The sequence below is a fragment of the Stegostoma tigrinum genome, chromosome 30, assembly GCF_030684315.1.
Source record: "Stegostoma tigrinum isolate sSteTig4 chromosome 30, sSteTig4.hap1, whole genome shotgun sequence".
Classification (NCBI taxonomy): Eukaryota; Metazoa; Chordata; class Chondrichthyes; order Orectolobiformes; family Stegostomatidae; genus Stegostoma; species Stegostoma tigrinum.
This window is the reverse complement of record NC_081383.1, coordinates 26154728-26170308: the sequence shown is the minus strand read 5'-3', so window position 1 is coordinate 26170308 and position 15581 is coordinate 26154728. Positions and strand designations below refer to the sequence as shown.

General features: G+C 39.9%; 1 protein-coding gene across 6 annotated transcripts; it reads left to right on the top strand.

Annotated features, from left to right (window-relative positions):
• The first annotated feature begins 141 nt into the window (after window positions 1–141).
• Window positions 142–15512, top strand: LOC125465708 (serine/threonine-protein kinase NIM1). 6 transcript variants are annotated; one of them, XM_048559453.2, is made up of 6 exons: window positions 142–386; window positions 1634–1798; window positions 2162–2832; window positions 5921–6189; window positions 9851–10561; window positions 12119–15512. In XM_048559453.2, the coding sequence occupies exons 3-6, from the start codon at window positions 2544–2546 to the stop codon at window positions 12134–12136; spliced, it is 1287 nt and encodes a 428-aa protein (XP_048415410.1). In that variant the 5' UTR covers window positions 142–386; window positions 1634–1798; window positions 2162–2543; the 3' UTR covers window positions 12137–15512. The 6 variants fall into 6 exon arrangements, with proteins under 6 accessions (XP_048415410.1, XP_048415406.1, XP_048415408.1 ...); XM_048559449.2 differs by lacking the exon at window positions 12119–15512 and having other exon boundaries at window positions 1637–1798; window positions 9851–10619; XM_048559451.2 differs by lacking the exon at window positions 12119–15512 and having other exon boundaries at window positions 2522–2832; window positions 9851–10619.
• The last annotated feature ends 69 nt before the right edge of the window (window positions 15513–15581 follow it).

The window sequence follows — 15581 nt, the reverse complement described above, 5'->3', positions numbered from 1 at the left end:
AAATGCACTAATGACACCTTTAAATAAATAGAACCTAGTCATTTTAGGTCAGGCAGTAGTTCTTGAAATCCTGTTAAGAATAACCAGGTCACATATAAAAAGGCAAAGTAACTGCACTAATCCTCATCCTTAAGACTGTGAGTAACTGAGCAAGATTAATCCGGACAGCAGAACATTTCTGTCTGTTCTTTGTAGCATTCACCAGAGATTGAAACCCTTTTAGACTCCACCATGTGCAACTGACACAGGAGCAGTGAACAGCAGGCAATACTGAAAAGTGGGATGCAAAGGCACTTCATGCGGCAGGACACGTAAAAACCAAAAGATCAACATAAAGCTACAACAGATGGAGAAGAAAGTAATATTATACAAATTCAATGAAACAGGTAACTATTCCTACGAATTTATGATATGCTATCTTATTCACTGATAGCGCAGTGTTACAAAATCAAACTTGGGCACGTTTAAAGAATAAATTTCATCAATTTAAATTAATTCTAAAATTATTATGTAACAACTGGCTGGAGACATTGTTAATGTACTTTGATTATAAGGCTTTCTTTACTAATGCCATAACAAATCTGAAGGTTAGTGCTATTCTTATCTAGCAATTACTTAATACCTGTTGTATGTTGCTGTGTAGCCTCAATTCAGCTTTGATTATTTGAGAATTGGGAATAGGGTAGAAATCTTACAGGTCCTTTTGAACTTAAGGTTAGTCATGGGAAAGGGTTCAATAATTGGAACATGGTAGGCAACAGTGGAGTGAGAGATTTAGGTAGTGTTCTTTTATGATCCATCAGCCAAGCCTACATCACGAGCAGGCACCCCAATCTGCTGGATCTCACCAATAAGACTTTAACCTGTTTAGCTTGAATCATTAGGAGTACCGATCAGCTGGCTTGCATGGTGCTGGTGTGATGTGTAGAACTACATAAGAATACGCAGTCTTTATACAGTCAGTAAAGTTGTCAGGAAGGTTTTAAAAATATAATTTGCTGTTTGAAGGTCCTCATTTCTGTTTTGGTATTATTCAGTGGGACAGGACATGACCAGGGATGGTGATAGTAGAGTCTGGGACATAGTCATACTCACTGAAACATAACTGATAGGCAATGACAAGCATGTTGGTTTAGTCTGTGAGACAGCTCTCACAATTTTGGCGCTAGTCCCCTGATGTTAGTAAGGAGGACTTTGCAGGGTCAGCAGGGCTATTTCTGCTATTGTCTTTTCTGGTGCCTAGGTGGAAGCCAGGTAGTCTGTCTGGTTCCATTTGTTTCTTGAGACTTTATAGCGAATGATACAAGTGAGTTGTTTCATTTCAGAGGCCAGTCGAGAGTCAACTGCATGGCTGTGGGTCTGGAGTCACATGTAAACCAGTCAAGGTGAAGATGGCAGATTTCCTTACCTGAGGGGCATTAGTGAACCTGTAACAAAAATAGAGATTGTGGGAAAAGCTCAGCAGGTCTGGCAGTATCTGTGGAGAGAAATCAGAGTTCACATTTCGGGTTGAGTGACCCTTTCTCAGTTCTGATTTCTCTCCACAGAAGCTGCCAGACCTGCTGAGCTTTCCCAGCATCACTGTTTTTGTTTCTGATTTACAGCATCCACAATTCTTTTGATTTTTATTTAGCAGTGAACCAACACCTTGCTTTAAAGCAGGAACACCAAACGGTCACAGGAAGAATGGGATTGTCACTCTTTGAAGAGTAGAGCCATATACTTGGCTGACATCTGAAGTTTCAGAAAACCCTCACGCCTCTGAAGAAAATCAGTCCTCATATTCCAGTGGCACCAGGTATAGGTGACACAGACTTAATATTTTGGACAAGAAAATGAGCGTGAATTTTTTTAAAGCATTGAATGGTAATGGCTTGGAACTTGCTGCCTTTGAGGGTGGTGAAAGTGAAAGTGTTCAATAAGTTTAAAAGAAAATTGGATGTATATGTGGCAGGGGAAATAATTTAGTATTGCATGAGTTGTTGAACATAGACACTCTAATCACCGTTTTTCAACAATACAAGATAGTTTTCTGTGGGTTGATCTCTTGCTATTTTATAAACCAATGGATTTTGTGGCCCCTTTTCATATAACATATTTTCTTCAGATCTACTGACTGTCCATTATCAAAGTTACATTTTTTTTTCCCGTGTCATCACAGGGTATGTTCAGTCATTGTCTAAAACATTAAAAGATTCTCCGATCAAGAGGGAGACAAAGTGATGGCTTTTCAACCTCCATTGAAATGATAATGATGATGAAATAGCAATATTTTTGTCTCATTGGTACTGGCCATAATCAGTGGCAGAAGCATTTAGACCTAGACTTCCTGCAGTAAGAAACTAACAAATGCAAGTTTGGGAAGGATCTTCTAAGAAGTGAGCCCATGTGGAACTAAAGTAAAACTTGATTCATCGAGGAGCAACCAATGCATTGGGGATGCTTTTTTAAAGGGGAACTTCTGCTTGCCAGCTTTGACAGACTTTTTTTGAGGAATGATGAAGAAGTTCTTGTTTTTTAGATACACCCTGTGAACCTTATTGATGGCTGTAGCAAATTTATCTGTTCACAACAAGAGTTTGAGTGGTCACCTCGGCACAACACAAAGTGTTAAATGGCAGGTACAACACCATATGGATGAGAAGGAGCAAGAAGACGAGCAAAATATCTTACTCTCACCATTTGAGAAAGTTATTTATGACATGAAGAATAGCAAGAAAGTAAAAAATGAACTGATGCTTGGAAAAAGGATTGGATTTTACCAGCTCCGTGGAGAAATTGGTACTGGGAACTTCTCCAAAGTGAAGCTTGGAATACACTGCTTAACAAAAGGTTTGTCTACCTGACCCACTCCTATCCTACGTACTGAGAAGTCTGGCTGATTAAAGAGGTTGTCTTTATTTTCAGGCGAGACAATTCATGCTGGTATCGAGATTATATACAAAAATCTGTCTGCTGTGCAATAAGTTAGCACCATACTGTGATTCTGTAATGTATTGAAAAATGACGTAATAGAATCATAGAATCTCTACAGTGTGGAAACAGGCCACTCGGCCCAACAAGTCCACATCGACCCTCAGAGCATCCCAACCAGATCCATCCCCCTACAGCCCACCTAATCTACATATCCCTGAACACTATGGGCAATTTCGCATGGCCAATCCACCTAGTGTGCACATCTTTGGACTCTGGGAGGAAACTGGAGCACCCAGAGGAAACCCACACAGACACAGGGAGAATGTGCAAACTCCACACAGACAGTCTCATGAGGGTGGAATCAAACCTGGGTCCCTGGCGCTGTAAGGCAGCAGTGTTAACCACTGAGCCACCATGCCACCCCAAATATTATAATAACTAATAATGTTAATGTTAGTGATAACATTATATTAGAAGCAAAACAAAATGAAATAGTACAGAGCTTAATGCATCAAGCAATGCATCTTCAAACCATCTATTTAAGGACTGGTTAAAACTAACAGAGGAAAACACTGCTAATAATTACTACTAATCTTTGACATTATTAAACTGACAATTTGAGAACCTGAAATAAAAACAGAAAGTGCTGGAAAAACTCAGCAGACCTGGCAGCAATTGTGGAGAGATATACAGCTACCATGTCAAGTCCAATTTAACTCTTCTTCAGAACATATCCATTATGACTGTTCCAAAGAACTTTTGCTTTCTGTAGATGCCACTGGATTTGCTGAGTTTCTGTGCACTGCACTTTTTCAGCATCCACCTCCATTCAATTGATAATGAACTCTCATTAGCAGCAGCCATCATCTGTGATGGAGGCATTTAGATCTGGGGTTTCTGCAGCACAGAGACTAACAAACACATGTTAATTTGAAAACATGGCACATTTAGAGTACTAGAAAACCTGCACGAGGAATACACCCATTGATTATCATAGACACAACCACTATCAGCGAAGATCATTTATTATGATTTCGTGTTCAGCGCCAGTTGACTGCAGTTAACATTCACTTGGATTTTTACACTGCAGATGGTGACAACAGCTTCTTCTCAAAGTTTTTTTTGCCAGTTTTGGGGTAATGAAGATAACATTTTTAAAAATATTTTCAAATTAGAAGGGTCAACTTGATCTCTTTAGTTGGAGTACTTAGTCAAATGTTTCTTTAAAAGTATTTTCATGATAGGATTGTGTTAATCAATAAATGTTGTTCTTGTGGTACCACCAAATCCTTCCTTACGTAGGCACACTCAGCTTTGAACTATGGAACAGGAGTAGGCCATTCAACCTCTTAGCCATTGGCAAGAGTGGCCCACACCATAATGTGAACAATTTAGCTTTAGCTGCAAGGATTGGTGTCCTTCCTTCATTCAAAGATTTCATGGACCTTCATCACTTAAGCAGCCTTCAGTGTGTTCTACCACACCTCTCATATACCTGTCTCTCAAAAAGCCTTGCTTTCTGTCTTCTTTCTCAATGTTTTCACCCGCCACAGATTTAATCTTAGGTTTCATGCAGCTCATCTAGCTATATATCAACAGATCTAGCAGAACCAACCAATTCAACCTCATTTGCCAAAACTATTCACCAATTCAGGAAGGCAAAGATAGCTCTTGGCTTTTTCTCTTAAAGACCAACAATTGCCTTTAACACATTTCCTCTGTGCCTCACCATTCTCACCTTCAATAATAATTGTTTGTAATAGAGACTGAAACCAATCGTTCAACTTTTGCTGCATTGCTTCTCCCTAGCCACTAGGTCAAATTCTGCTCTCTTCCATGTTTCTCCCAGCAGAGCCCAGAACCAGTGTTTTTGTCTAGTTTCTCTCCTTCCTCCTCTTTTATCCACAAGAACCAGTTTCTGCTTCCTTGACTACACAACTGTGAAACCCAACTTCCCTTCTCGACATTCATGCCCATTGTATTAGGCCCTCAGATACTGTTGTTCTCCCTTTCAAAGCTGCCACACTTGAGAAGTCCTGTTCTAAAAAAAACTCAACCTCTTTGTGATTGTAAATTGTTGCCTCATCTTCTCCATACTAATTTAATGTGTTTCTGCCTTCCAAACCTTTCTTCAATTTGATGTAATTCCATGCTTGCATCTCTTCATTTTGGTGAAGTATTCCTAGCCAGATTCTGTAATTACATTTGCTCTGAAAATGGCCATGGTGCAATTATACGTCTTCATCTTTCTCAGCTTTTTCACAGCCTTTGACACGGTTGGTAACTGGGTTACCCTCCAATGTCTGTCTTCAATTGTCCAGTTCAATGGAATTGTTTGCCTGCTCAGGGTCCTATTTTCCCTAGTTGAAGTTTCGACCCATGTCTTCTCCATAATGTGATCAATCATTTACACTTCAACAACATTATTTATTTCTGCTCTTGCCTCATTTAATTTAGCATCCAAAAAAAAGTTAATTCATGCCTTTATTGCCTTCAGACTTGATTAATTCCAGGCTCATTGCTCACTCGCCATTTTCAGTCTATTTCAGCTGATAGATTTAATGGATCAAATGATCCCTTTCTCTGCCTTAATTAGTTTTTTTAGCACATCAAACTTGGCTGTTTGTATCATATACCACATCAAGTCCTGATGACCTTGCAATCTTGTCTTCTATGATGAACGTTGGTTTTGCTGCATAACACTTCAAAAGTTAAGGTACTCATTCTGTTTTGATCCTTTGTTTTCTTACCTACAATCTCCATCTAAACTCTTCATTCCCCTCACTCTAGCATCTTGTGTAACCTCTCAACCTGTAGCCTAATCAATAAATCTGATATTCAATTGTTTTGCAAGCTCCAGTTACTTGATGTACGATCAGGTTGCATTATGAAGTGTTTTGTGCCTCAGTACTTGATTGAAATGTTGATATATATTGATGTATTGAAATGTTATGACTGATATCAATAATAAAGTAATGAATATCTTTTTCTCTGTAACTTGTAGACAAGGTAGCAATTAAAATCATGAATAAAAAGCAAGTAACCCAGAAGTCACAACAACTGTTCATAAATGAAATTCTGTGTATGGAGCAACTTCATCATCCAAATATCATCCGGCTGTATGAGATGCTGGAAACACAATCCCGACTGTACCTGGTCTTGGAGTATGCAGATGGAGGGGATCTTTTCACCAAGATCTCCACAAATGGACGTCTCTCAGAATATGAGAGTAAATTTATATTTATTCAGATTGTATCGGCTGTTAAACACATGGTAAGTGGATATGTAGTCTTAGCTTTAAAAATAAGCCTCTTGTATTGTCATCATTCAAGTGATATTGCCTTTTTTTAACGCATGATTGAGTTAGACTGATACCAAATATTCACCTAATGGACAATCTCATACTAAAGACAAATGGTTTAAGGTAGATTGTCAATATAATCTTTCCGTTCCTGCATCATTTCTAAAGTCTGACATATCCACCAGATTGCATTTAGTTTTCAGACTGCCAGAGGATATTGTGAGAGGAAGAAAGCAGTGTCAATTTTATATACTTCAAAGTCCTTATGGAATGACCAGGTAGCAGCATAGTGTAGAGGTTGCCACAACATTCAGAGAATTGAAGAAGACCTTACAAGGTATGTCATTCTTTTCTTCTTCTGCCCTCATCCAAATACTACTCATATGTTAAAAGACTTATCCTTCACTAAAATGAATTGGAGTTACCTGTGATGCTCATTTGTTGATATGACACTGCATGATCAATTGGCATGTGACCAAGTCTCTTTACCTTGGGTTTCTTCAGAACGACCAAGGTCAGTGATCAAGATGGTATTTGCTAGCAAGCTTCCTGAGCAATGTTAATTCCTGATCATCATCTTCATCTGCTTCTATCAAGTCGGACACTTGTGAGCAGGCTGGTGAAGCAAGTTCAAATGCAGAGATCGTCTGAACAATATTATACATAGCACTATGTGACTGTACCTGAGTACAAGCAAGTAGCTAACTACCATGACATTGTCCTGAATGAAGACAGCATCAGTTCATACTGCAAGACCGCAAAGCCTGGATTGTCTGAAAATCATGTCTAGCTATGATGACAGATGAGACTCCTTGAAATAAGGACATTGAGCTTTTGGAACAGTTTGAGATGTTTGTTGGTGAAAAGCCCCCACAAAGCCAAATGCTTAAGGAAGGATATTGACGTAGGTGTGATCGCAGTTAAACTGTAACAGTAGAACCATTTTCATGAACTTCCTCTGAGGTAAGAATATGCCAGTTAGCAACTTGGGTACATAGACCCATGCCCTATGATATTAAAAGTATCTAAGATTATTTGCAGTAAGCTAGCAGTGATATGAAAACCAGCATAGCTTTTAACCAGTTTCCTAGCCAGCAGTCTAAATGTTACAATCCTGAAGCTTTCTGCAGGTTGAGGAAACATACTCATCCTATATCCAACAAACTTTCTCCCTGTGGCAATCAACATTGCTAGAATCTTTGAAAAGTAAAGATGGTAATCATTGCTGGCACACTAAAGACAAACACCAGTAACCAAAAAATGACATATGTAGCCTCCAAACTAGATGTGGGGTCAGGAAGAAAGGAGTCACAGCTGAGCAGGACGGCTCATGAAGAAAGCTTCAAATATCTCTGTTTTTCAGCTTATCCCAAGTCAGGTGTAATCATGGCCTTATTTTTTGGCCTGAACAAATTATTGTCACTCCAACGGCTTGATAATTTTAAAAAAAATGTAGCCTATTTTTCTAATCAACCTGTTCAGGGATGTAAATACACACCTCTGAAGCAAGTGAGACTTGAACCTCATTCTCTCGGTTGAGGTATAGGGACACCGCCACTGTGCCACATGCCAGCCCTAAAGTATCAACTTGAGAATTCAGTGGGACATTACCACTGCGCCATCATCACCCACTTCAGCTTGATAATTGATCCGTCTGATCAATGGTGATCAGTTGTGTCCTTTGAGGCCTGACTTTTCAGTGATACAAGTAAGCTTATAGGATTTGTCTTATCTGGGACCAGAACCTCTATGAGTCCTTCAAAACCTCATCACCACCAACCCAGAGAAAGAAAAGAACAATACAAAGGAACAAAGAACAATTCATAAAGGAAACCTCTATGAAAATCAAAAAAAGGATATAGAAACTGTAGTTTTGTAGTATTGTCACTAGACTAGAAAGTTCTTAGGCTCAGAGTAATGCTGTGGGGACACAGGTTCAAATGTCATGACAGCAGCTTTTGGAAATTAAAGTAATTATAATTTAATTAATAAATATGAACTATAAACTACCCTCAGTAAAGGTGACCATAAAACTATCATTGATTGCTGTTAAAAATATCCATTAGGCTTATCAATATCCTTTGTAGAAGGAAATCTTGCCATGTTGATGTGACCTCAGATTCACGGTAATGTGGTTCATTCTCAATTGCCCACTGAAATGGCCTGGCAAGTCACTCAATTAAAGTGCAATTAGGAATGGGCAAAAAAAATGCTAGACCAAAGACTAAAAAAAACTCAGCTTTAAAACATGACAAATTTTTAAAATGTAAAACAGCAAGATGTCAACTAAACTTGATTGGAAGGTATATATCACAGGGTATCCGCTGTGCCTGTTGTGGCCTCCTCTACATTGGGGAAACCAAGCGGAGGCTTGGGGACCACCTTGCAGAATGCCTACGCTCGGTTCTCAACAAACAACTACACCTCCCAATCACAAACTATTTCAACTCCCCCTCCCACTCCTTGGATGACATATCCATCATGCGCCTCCTGCATTGCCACAATGATGCCATCCGAAAGCTGCAGGAACAGCATCGCATATTTTGCTTGGGAACCCTGCAGCCCAAGGGTATCAATGTGGACTTCACAAGCTTCAAAATCTCCCCTCCCCTGACCGCATCCCAAAACCAGCCCAACTCGTCCCTGCCTCCCTAACCATTCCTCCCACCTCAAATTCACCCCCATCTCCTACCCACTAACCTCATCTCGCCTCCTTGACCTGTCCGTCCTCCCTGGACCAACCTATCCCCTCCCTAACTCCCCACCTACACTCACCTTCACTGGCTCCACCTCCATCTCTTTGACCTGTTTGTCTCCTCTCCACTTATCTTCTCTTTTATCCATCTTCTATCCACCTCCCCTTCTCTCCCTATTTATTTCAGAATCTCCTTCCCCTCCCCCATTTCTGAAGAAGAGTCTCAACCCGAAACGTCAGCTTTCCTGCTCCTCTGATGCTGCTTGGCCTGCTGTGTTCATCCAGCTCTACACTCTGTTATCTCAAGTATATAATCACTGTTGGTTTTTATCCTCCTCATCTTCTAAATGCCTACAACTGTGCTTGACTAACGGAATCCACAGTGCCAGAAAGAACTTGCTTGCAAAAAAGGAATCCAGGATGCAGGAAAGGAATGCAGTGTAGGAAAGAAATCCACAGTGCAGACCCATCAGAAAAGACTGGGTAGATTTAACAGAAACTGAAGAGAAGATTACCAAATAGTCAGTGTATTGTTGAATTCAATCCATTTGTTTCTGGCACTCCGGGAGCTGTAGAAGAATTACCTACTTTACTCAGATAAAGTTATTCGGATAAGGAAGGCCTAAAGAATCATGTAGAATTCTAACTCCCAGAGAACTGCTTAGCCAGTCTCATTAGTGGTACATGTAGGCTAGAGCATCCCAATTTGGTCTGAGCATCAGAGCCCTGAAACTTGTTGGAAAATCCAGCCCACAGACAGAAATGTTAATCTTGGCTATGCTCTGGGGAGAAGTCATTATTGGAATGGAGTGATGCAGTTGGAGCTGGTGATAGCTCTGGTGCTCCTACTACGTTTCTTATAACCTGTCAACTTCTCACTTTTCTCATCTATTCCTTCCCCAATTCAGATTTGCGTAACTTTGCATTTTCCTTTTCAGCATGACAACAATGTGATCCATCGGGATCTCAAAGCAGAAAATGTGCTGTACTCAGCTGCTAATTGTGTGAAGTTGGGTGACTTTGGCTTCAGTGCTGTGTGTCCTTTGTCGGAACTCTTAAACACTTCGTGCGGCTCTCCTCCATATGCAGCGCCAGAACTCTTTAAAGAAAATAGCTACTTTGGAATTCACGTGGACATCTGGGCTCTGGGCATCCTACTGTACTTCATGGTGACGGCAACCTTGCCTTTCCATGCGGAAACCGTCAGGAAGCTGAAAAAGTGCATTTTACTCGGGTCGTACACAATTCCAGCCTATGTATCAGATCCCTGCCAGAAACTAATTCATGGAATTCTTCAAACCAATCCAATAAACCGCTTCACCCTGGCCAACATCCTGGACAGTCCATGGCTGAAGGGAATGGAATGTCCTGAGCCATACCAACCATTCCACTTGAATCCGGCACACCTAGCCAGTTCTCTCTCTCTAAGCGAAGAGGAAAAGGAGGTGAAGAATGCATTGAGGCACCTGGGAATCACGGAGGAGCACATCTGCAATAATCCTCATTGGGACTGTCACAGTCCCATCACTGGGATTTACCGTATCCTTCACCACCGGAGCCAGAAGAGGCGCTATTCAGAGGGTCCTGCCATGATAAACAATTGTCCTGCAAAAGCCAGGCTGAATGAAAACAGGAAGAAGCGTCCCAAAGTACGTGCACAGACTTCACGGATGTGTCTGATTCTGTAGATTCAGCACACACACACACACACACCAATGTTACTCTAACAAGGTATGAAATATTGCAGCTAAATATTGCCAAGGTTGAAGATGGAGATGGCTGATGAGGCAGTGAGTATTAAGAACCTCTCCCAATTTCATATGTAAATAGCCATTAAATATTTGGGATGCAGGTATGCCCTGCTGAGGCACTGTCCATAATAGCTCTCTGAGAATAAAGAAAATGGTGAGTTTTCTCACAGTGCCTCATATATCATTAGAATTCCAGCAGCCATTTCAAGAAATAACCTGGTGGATACATTCTGGATGAATATTCAATTTAAAATCAAGTAGATAATTAAGGAAGTAGTTTTAAATTTTGCACTTTTTAACAAAAATGTTAAATAAAGGTCTATTATTCATAAGTACTCACAACAGAGGAAGTGGAGGTATGATTCCAACACTGGGATAAGAGAGATTGATTTAAATGCTTGTGCTTAAATATTGCCTGCCACAACTAGGTTAAACAAAAACACAATCAAAAGCACCAAAAAGCCTAGCTATTGCCTGAGATGTTGACACATCTCTCAAAAAATTTCACATGTTTCACATTCAGGTGCAGTAATTGCTATTATATTGTAGCATTCTTCTCTAAGCAAGATTTCACAAGCAACGATGAGGTGAATGACAGTATTTATGATTTTGGTTGAGGAAGATACCAGGGAAATGAATCACACCTCTTCAGATAATGTGATAGCATCTTTTATTTTCACGTGAATCAGCCAAGTCAGCAGAGGCAAATTTGAATAACATCTCATGGGATAGCAGCAGCTACAACAATGCAGTACTCCCTCAATACTGCTTTAGTGAGTACAACCTGAGCTACATATTACAACATTTATATACACGTATGACAGCTATTTAAATCCCAACAGTTGCTTAACGGAGCAGTTTCATGAAAACTGACTATTGTGAAAACATGTTTTCATTTGTGCACATACTATACAGCTATACAAATGAAGTAAGAAAATAATTATAGGTCTTCTAAAAAGCAAGAGCTAAGTTTCTTCACATGTCACTCCCATTCTACATTACCTAACTTATTGATGGATTTTCTGCATCATTTTCTCTCGCTACTCTGTTCTCTCTTGTGCCTGTGTGTTCTATCACTCTATAGTTATGGTGAAGAGACGTGCCTAAAGATTTGTCCTAACTGTATAGTTGTATTATTGGTCAGAAAGTACATGCTAAGAAAGTGTGGAGGATTAGCAAAAAACAGTTATGCTGCTAAGAGCCTCAACCCAGCTGATGTACAACCAAATTACTTCATTACTGAAGGTTCTAATTAATTTCAATGGGGACCCTCAAACTCAAGCTTCAATAGTATCTAGTGTAAGACATTCAAAGATTGTTGTTCTTAATGGTGATACTTTCATATTGTGCTTATCATTGGATAACAAAATAACAGACAAGGAGGTGAGAATGATTTGATTTAAAATACTTTCCTTTAAATCCAATCCTGTACAAGTTTCAGCCCTTTTTTTGCAGGCAAACTGGAAAGCATAACGTAGATAAACAGGAGGCTAGAAGAACACAGCAAGCCAGGCAGCATCTGGAGGAAAGGAGGAGTCAACATTTCGGGTATTACCTTTCTTCAGGCTTGTTACATTGTTACAATGGGTGACTGGTAAAACAACAAGACATTGGGACGTAGGCAGTTTCAAGTGTAAACTTGATTCTGATCAATTGTTGGATATCTGTGGGATCATTCAGAAGCATTCAGAAGGATAACTGATAAGTCATTTCTAGCAAAAAGACCTTAAAAGGTGACCTAAATATTGCCAGCCTTCAAACAGTCAGGCCAATACACCATGGGCAGTAGGTTACTTTTAACACTGCGGTCATGAAACTGACAAAAACACAGAACTTGACATTGATCTACTGTACTGCAATATCAGAACTTTTCCTGACAGCTAGACATTGAAAGAATAGACCAGAGTACTGTTTTGATAATGTGAATACTGACTTGCTCTGATATTACTATGACAGGTCCAGGCTGGCTGGCCTGAATTATATGACAGTCAAAGAGGAGAGTCTGAAGCACCTCACACCAGTGGGAATCTCAACACCCTGGGAAAGCCACATGACCACTTCTCCTACTTTTCTCTAGTTTGCCAAAAGACTGTAAAGTCTCCTCTCCTGGCCTTTCTGTGACTTAGAATGAATTGAGAGATATTGGCAATGTTGTCAATTCGAGCCCAGAAGGATCCCAAGTTTTAGACATTTTGGAGCCAGTGATCTCCAGTTTTATCTTTGCCCTGTTCTATCACTGTAGGTCTGATTGAAGGAGGTGGCACAGTTCAACAAACACTGCTGTGCTGAATCACAGAAACCCTTGATACAGCTTCTAGCTAAGGTAAAGGTAGGAGAAATTCTCCTTGAGGATCCTTGGTGGACACAGCCTTCTATTGAGAGCTTTCCTTTTCCTCCTTCACTGCTTTGCTTCTTCTCTGCACTGCCTGTGCTTCATCTCCCTGTCATACTGCACCCCAAAAGGGATTGTAAATAATGCTCTTATGAAACAGTGCAGGTTTTCTGCTCATGGCCCTACCAGAGAAGGGGCAAACCTTGACCTCCTCTTTAGAAATAAGGGAGGGCAAGTGACTGAGGTGTTAGTGAGGGAGCAATTTGGGACCAGTGACCATACTTCTATTAGTTTTAAGGTAGTTATGGAAAGGGACAGGTCTGGTCCACAAATTGGAAGTTCTAGATTAGGGCAAGGCCAATTTTGATGGTATTGGAGAGGAACTTTCAAAAGTCATTTGGGGAAGACTGTCTTTAGGTAAGATGTCTGGCATGTGGTGGGCTCTCAAAAGCAAGATAAGGAGAGCTCAGGGCCAACATGTTCCTGCTAGTCTGAGGAGCAAGGCTGTGGCAGAAGAAAGGGGCACTGGATGATTAGAAAGATTAAGACTTTAGTCAAAAAAAAAGGAGGCATATATAAAGTATAGGCAGCTGGGATCAAGAGAATCTCTTCAGGACTATAGACAGTGCAAGAGTACACTTAACAAGGAAATCAGGAGGGCAAAAAGGGGACATAGTTTTGACAGGCAAGGTAAAGGTCAATCTAAAGAGATTCTACAAATGTGCTAACAGCAAAAGAGTAAAGGAACAGAATAAAGCCCCTAAATCATGAAGGGCATAGATAAGGTCAATGGCCAAGGTCTTTTCTCCAGGGTAGGGGATCCAAATCTAGAGGACACATTTTCAAGGTGAGAGGATAAAGATGTAAAAGGGAAATGAGGGGCAACTTTTTCACACAGAGGGTGATGCATATATGGAATGGGCTGCCAGCAGAAGTGATAGAGGTGGGTACAATCAACATTTACAAGACATTTGTACAGGTACATAGATAGGAAAGATTTAGAGATACGGGCTAAGCACAGGCAAATGGGACTGGATCAGTTTAGGAAATCTGGTCAGCATAGATGCATTGGGCCGAATGGCCAGTTTCTGTGCTGTATGACTGTGATTAATTGAATTAGCTGAAAAAGATGATGAAACCCAATCTGATGAAAGTTAACAGCCTTAACTATAGCAATAGTGCAGTTCTAAGAACACAATTGGTTTATCTTCATTGAAGCCAAGGCATGACAGAGTAAGGGGCTGAGTTTGGGTGGGATGCTCTTCACAGCATTGCTGTAGACATGATGGGCCGATGGCCTCTTTCTGCACTGTAGGGATTCTATGATTTTCCAACACACTATTGAATGAAGATAATTTTATTATGGACAAAATCTCCATTTGGATGGCACCACAGCTACAACATCTCAGTCTCAAACAAATTCAAATGCAGAGATTAGCAATATCAACAAAATTAAAGGCTGATCTGTAGACTGTCTTGAGGGAGCAAATCTGTTCCTGAACGCATTGCTTGAGGTGTGCTTACTATTTCTTGCCATTACTTTCTGAGTATGCCCCAACAGCACTGGACATTTATAGATAACAAGGTGTAGAGCTGGATGAACACGGCAGGCCAAGCAGCATCAGAGGAGAAGGAAAGCTGAGGTTTCATTTCGAGACCTTTCTTCAGAAAAACTGGACATTTGTGTGCTGTTTAATCTCTTGACAAAGACCTCGAGCAGACCATGTGAAAACAATGCTTTGTTATTTTTGATTACTGCATTGCGTACTGTTCTATGATCTTGGTATCCACAATGCACCTTCAACAGGTGCAGACGAGTTGTAAGGAATACAGGCCAGCTTTAAGTAGTGCTAGACTACAAATGTAATGGGGTTATTGCTTACAATGAGCATGCGGCACAACATATTATATTTGCATTCCATTTATTGAGTTTGGGTTCATTACAATCCCTGATTGGAGTAAATCAAATTAACCCCCATAGAGGCCAGACAAAATTAGAAAGTAGGGATAAAAATATTTAAGTACAATTCCAGAAAAGCTAGAAAATGAATGTTTTTAAAATGCATTTCTGAAAGATGGAGTGCATGTTGAAAATTTAATTGAATTCAGTTGAAATACAGTAAACTCAAAAGCAGATTGTTTTAGCACTAATGTTTATCTCCAAACTGAAATAAAGGAAAGCAGTAGTATTTGGCATAAATAGATGAAGTAAATGTTTTGTTACTTAAGAGTGAACAAGATGATGATAATTAAAGAAGACAACAGTGTGGATGGTGTCAACAGCCAAAGAAACTAGCTTTTCAGCACCAGTCAGGCACCAAAGCTACATGCACGTACCTATTAAGGGAAGAAGTTTTATGTTTATTTATGTTTTAATTTTGGAAGTAGTCTAGATTTTTCTGTGTTATTTTGAATGTAAACTGTAAGCTAACCTTGCTAACTGTATTACAATTCTGGATATTGAACATTGCTCTGTACTTATGTCCACAATTAAATAAATCTGCTAAGACTAAGATATATTTAAGAGACAAGTTATGATTATAATTTTCCATGATTAATCATACAGTGGTATGAGTTTAATTATAA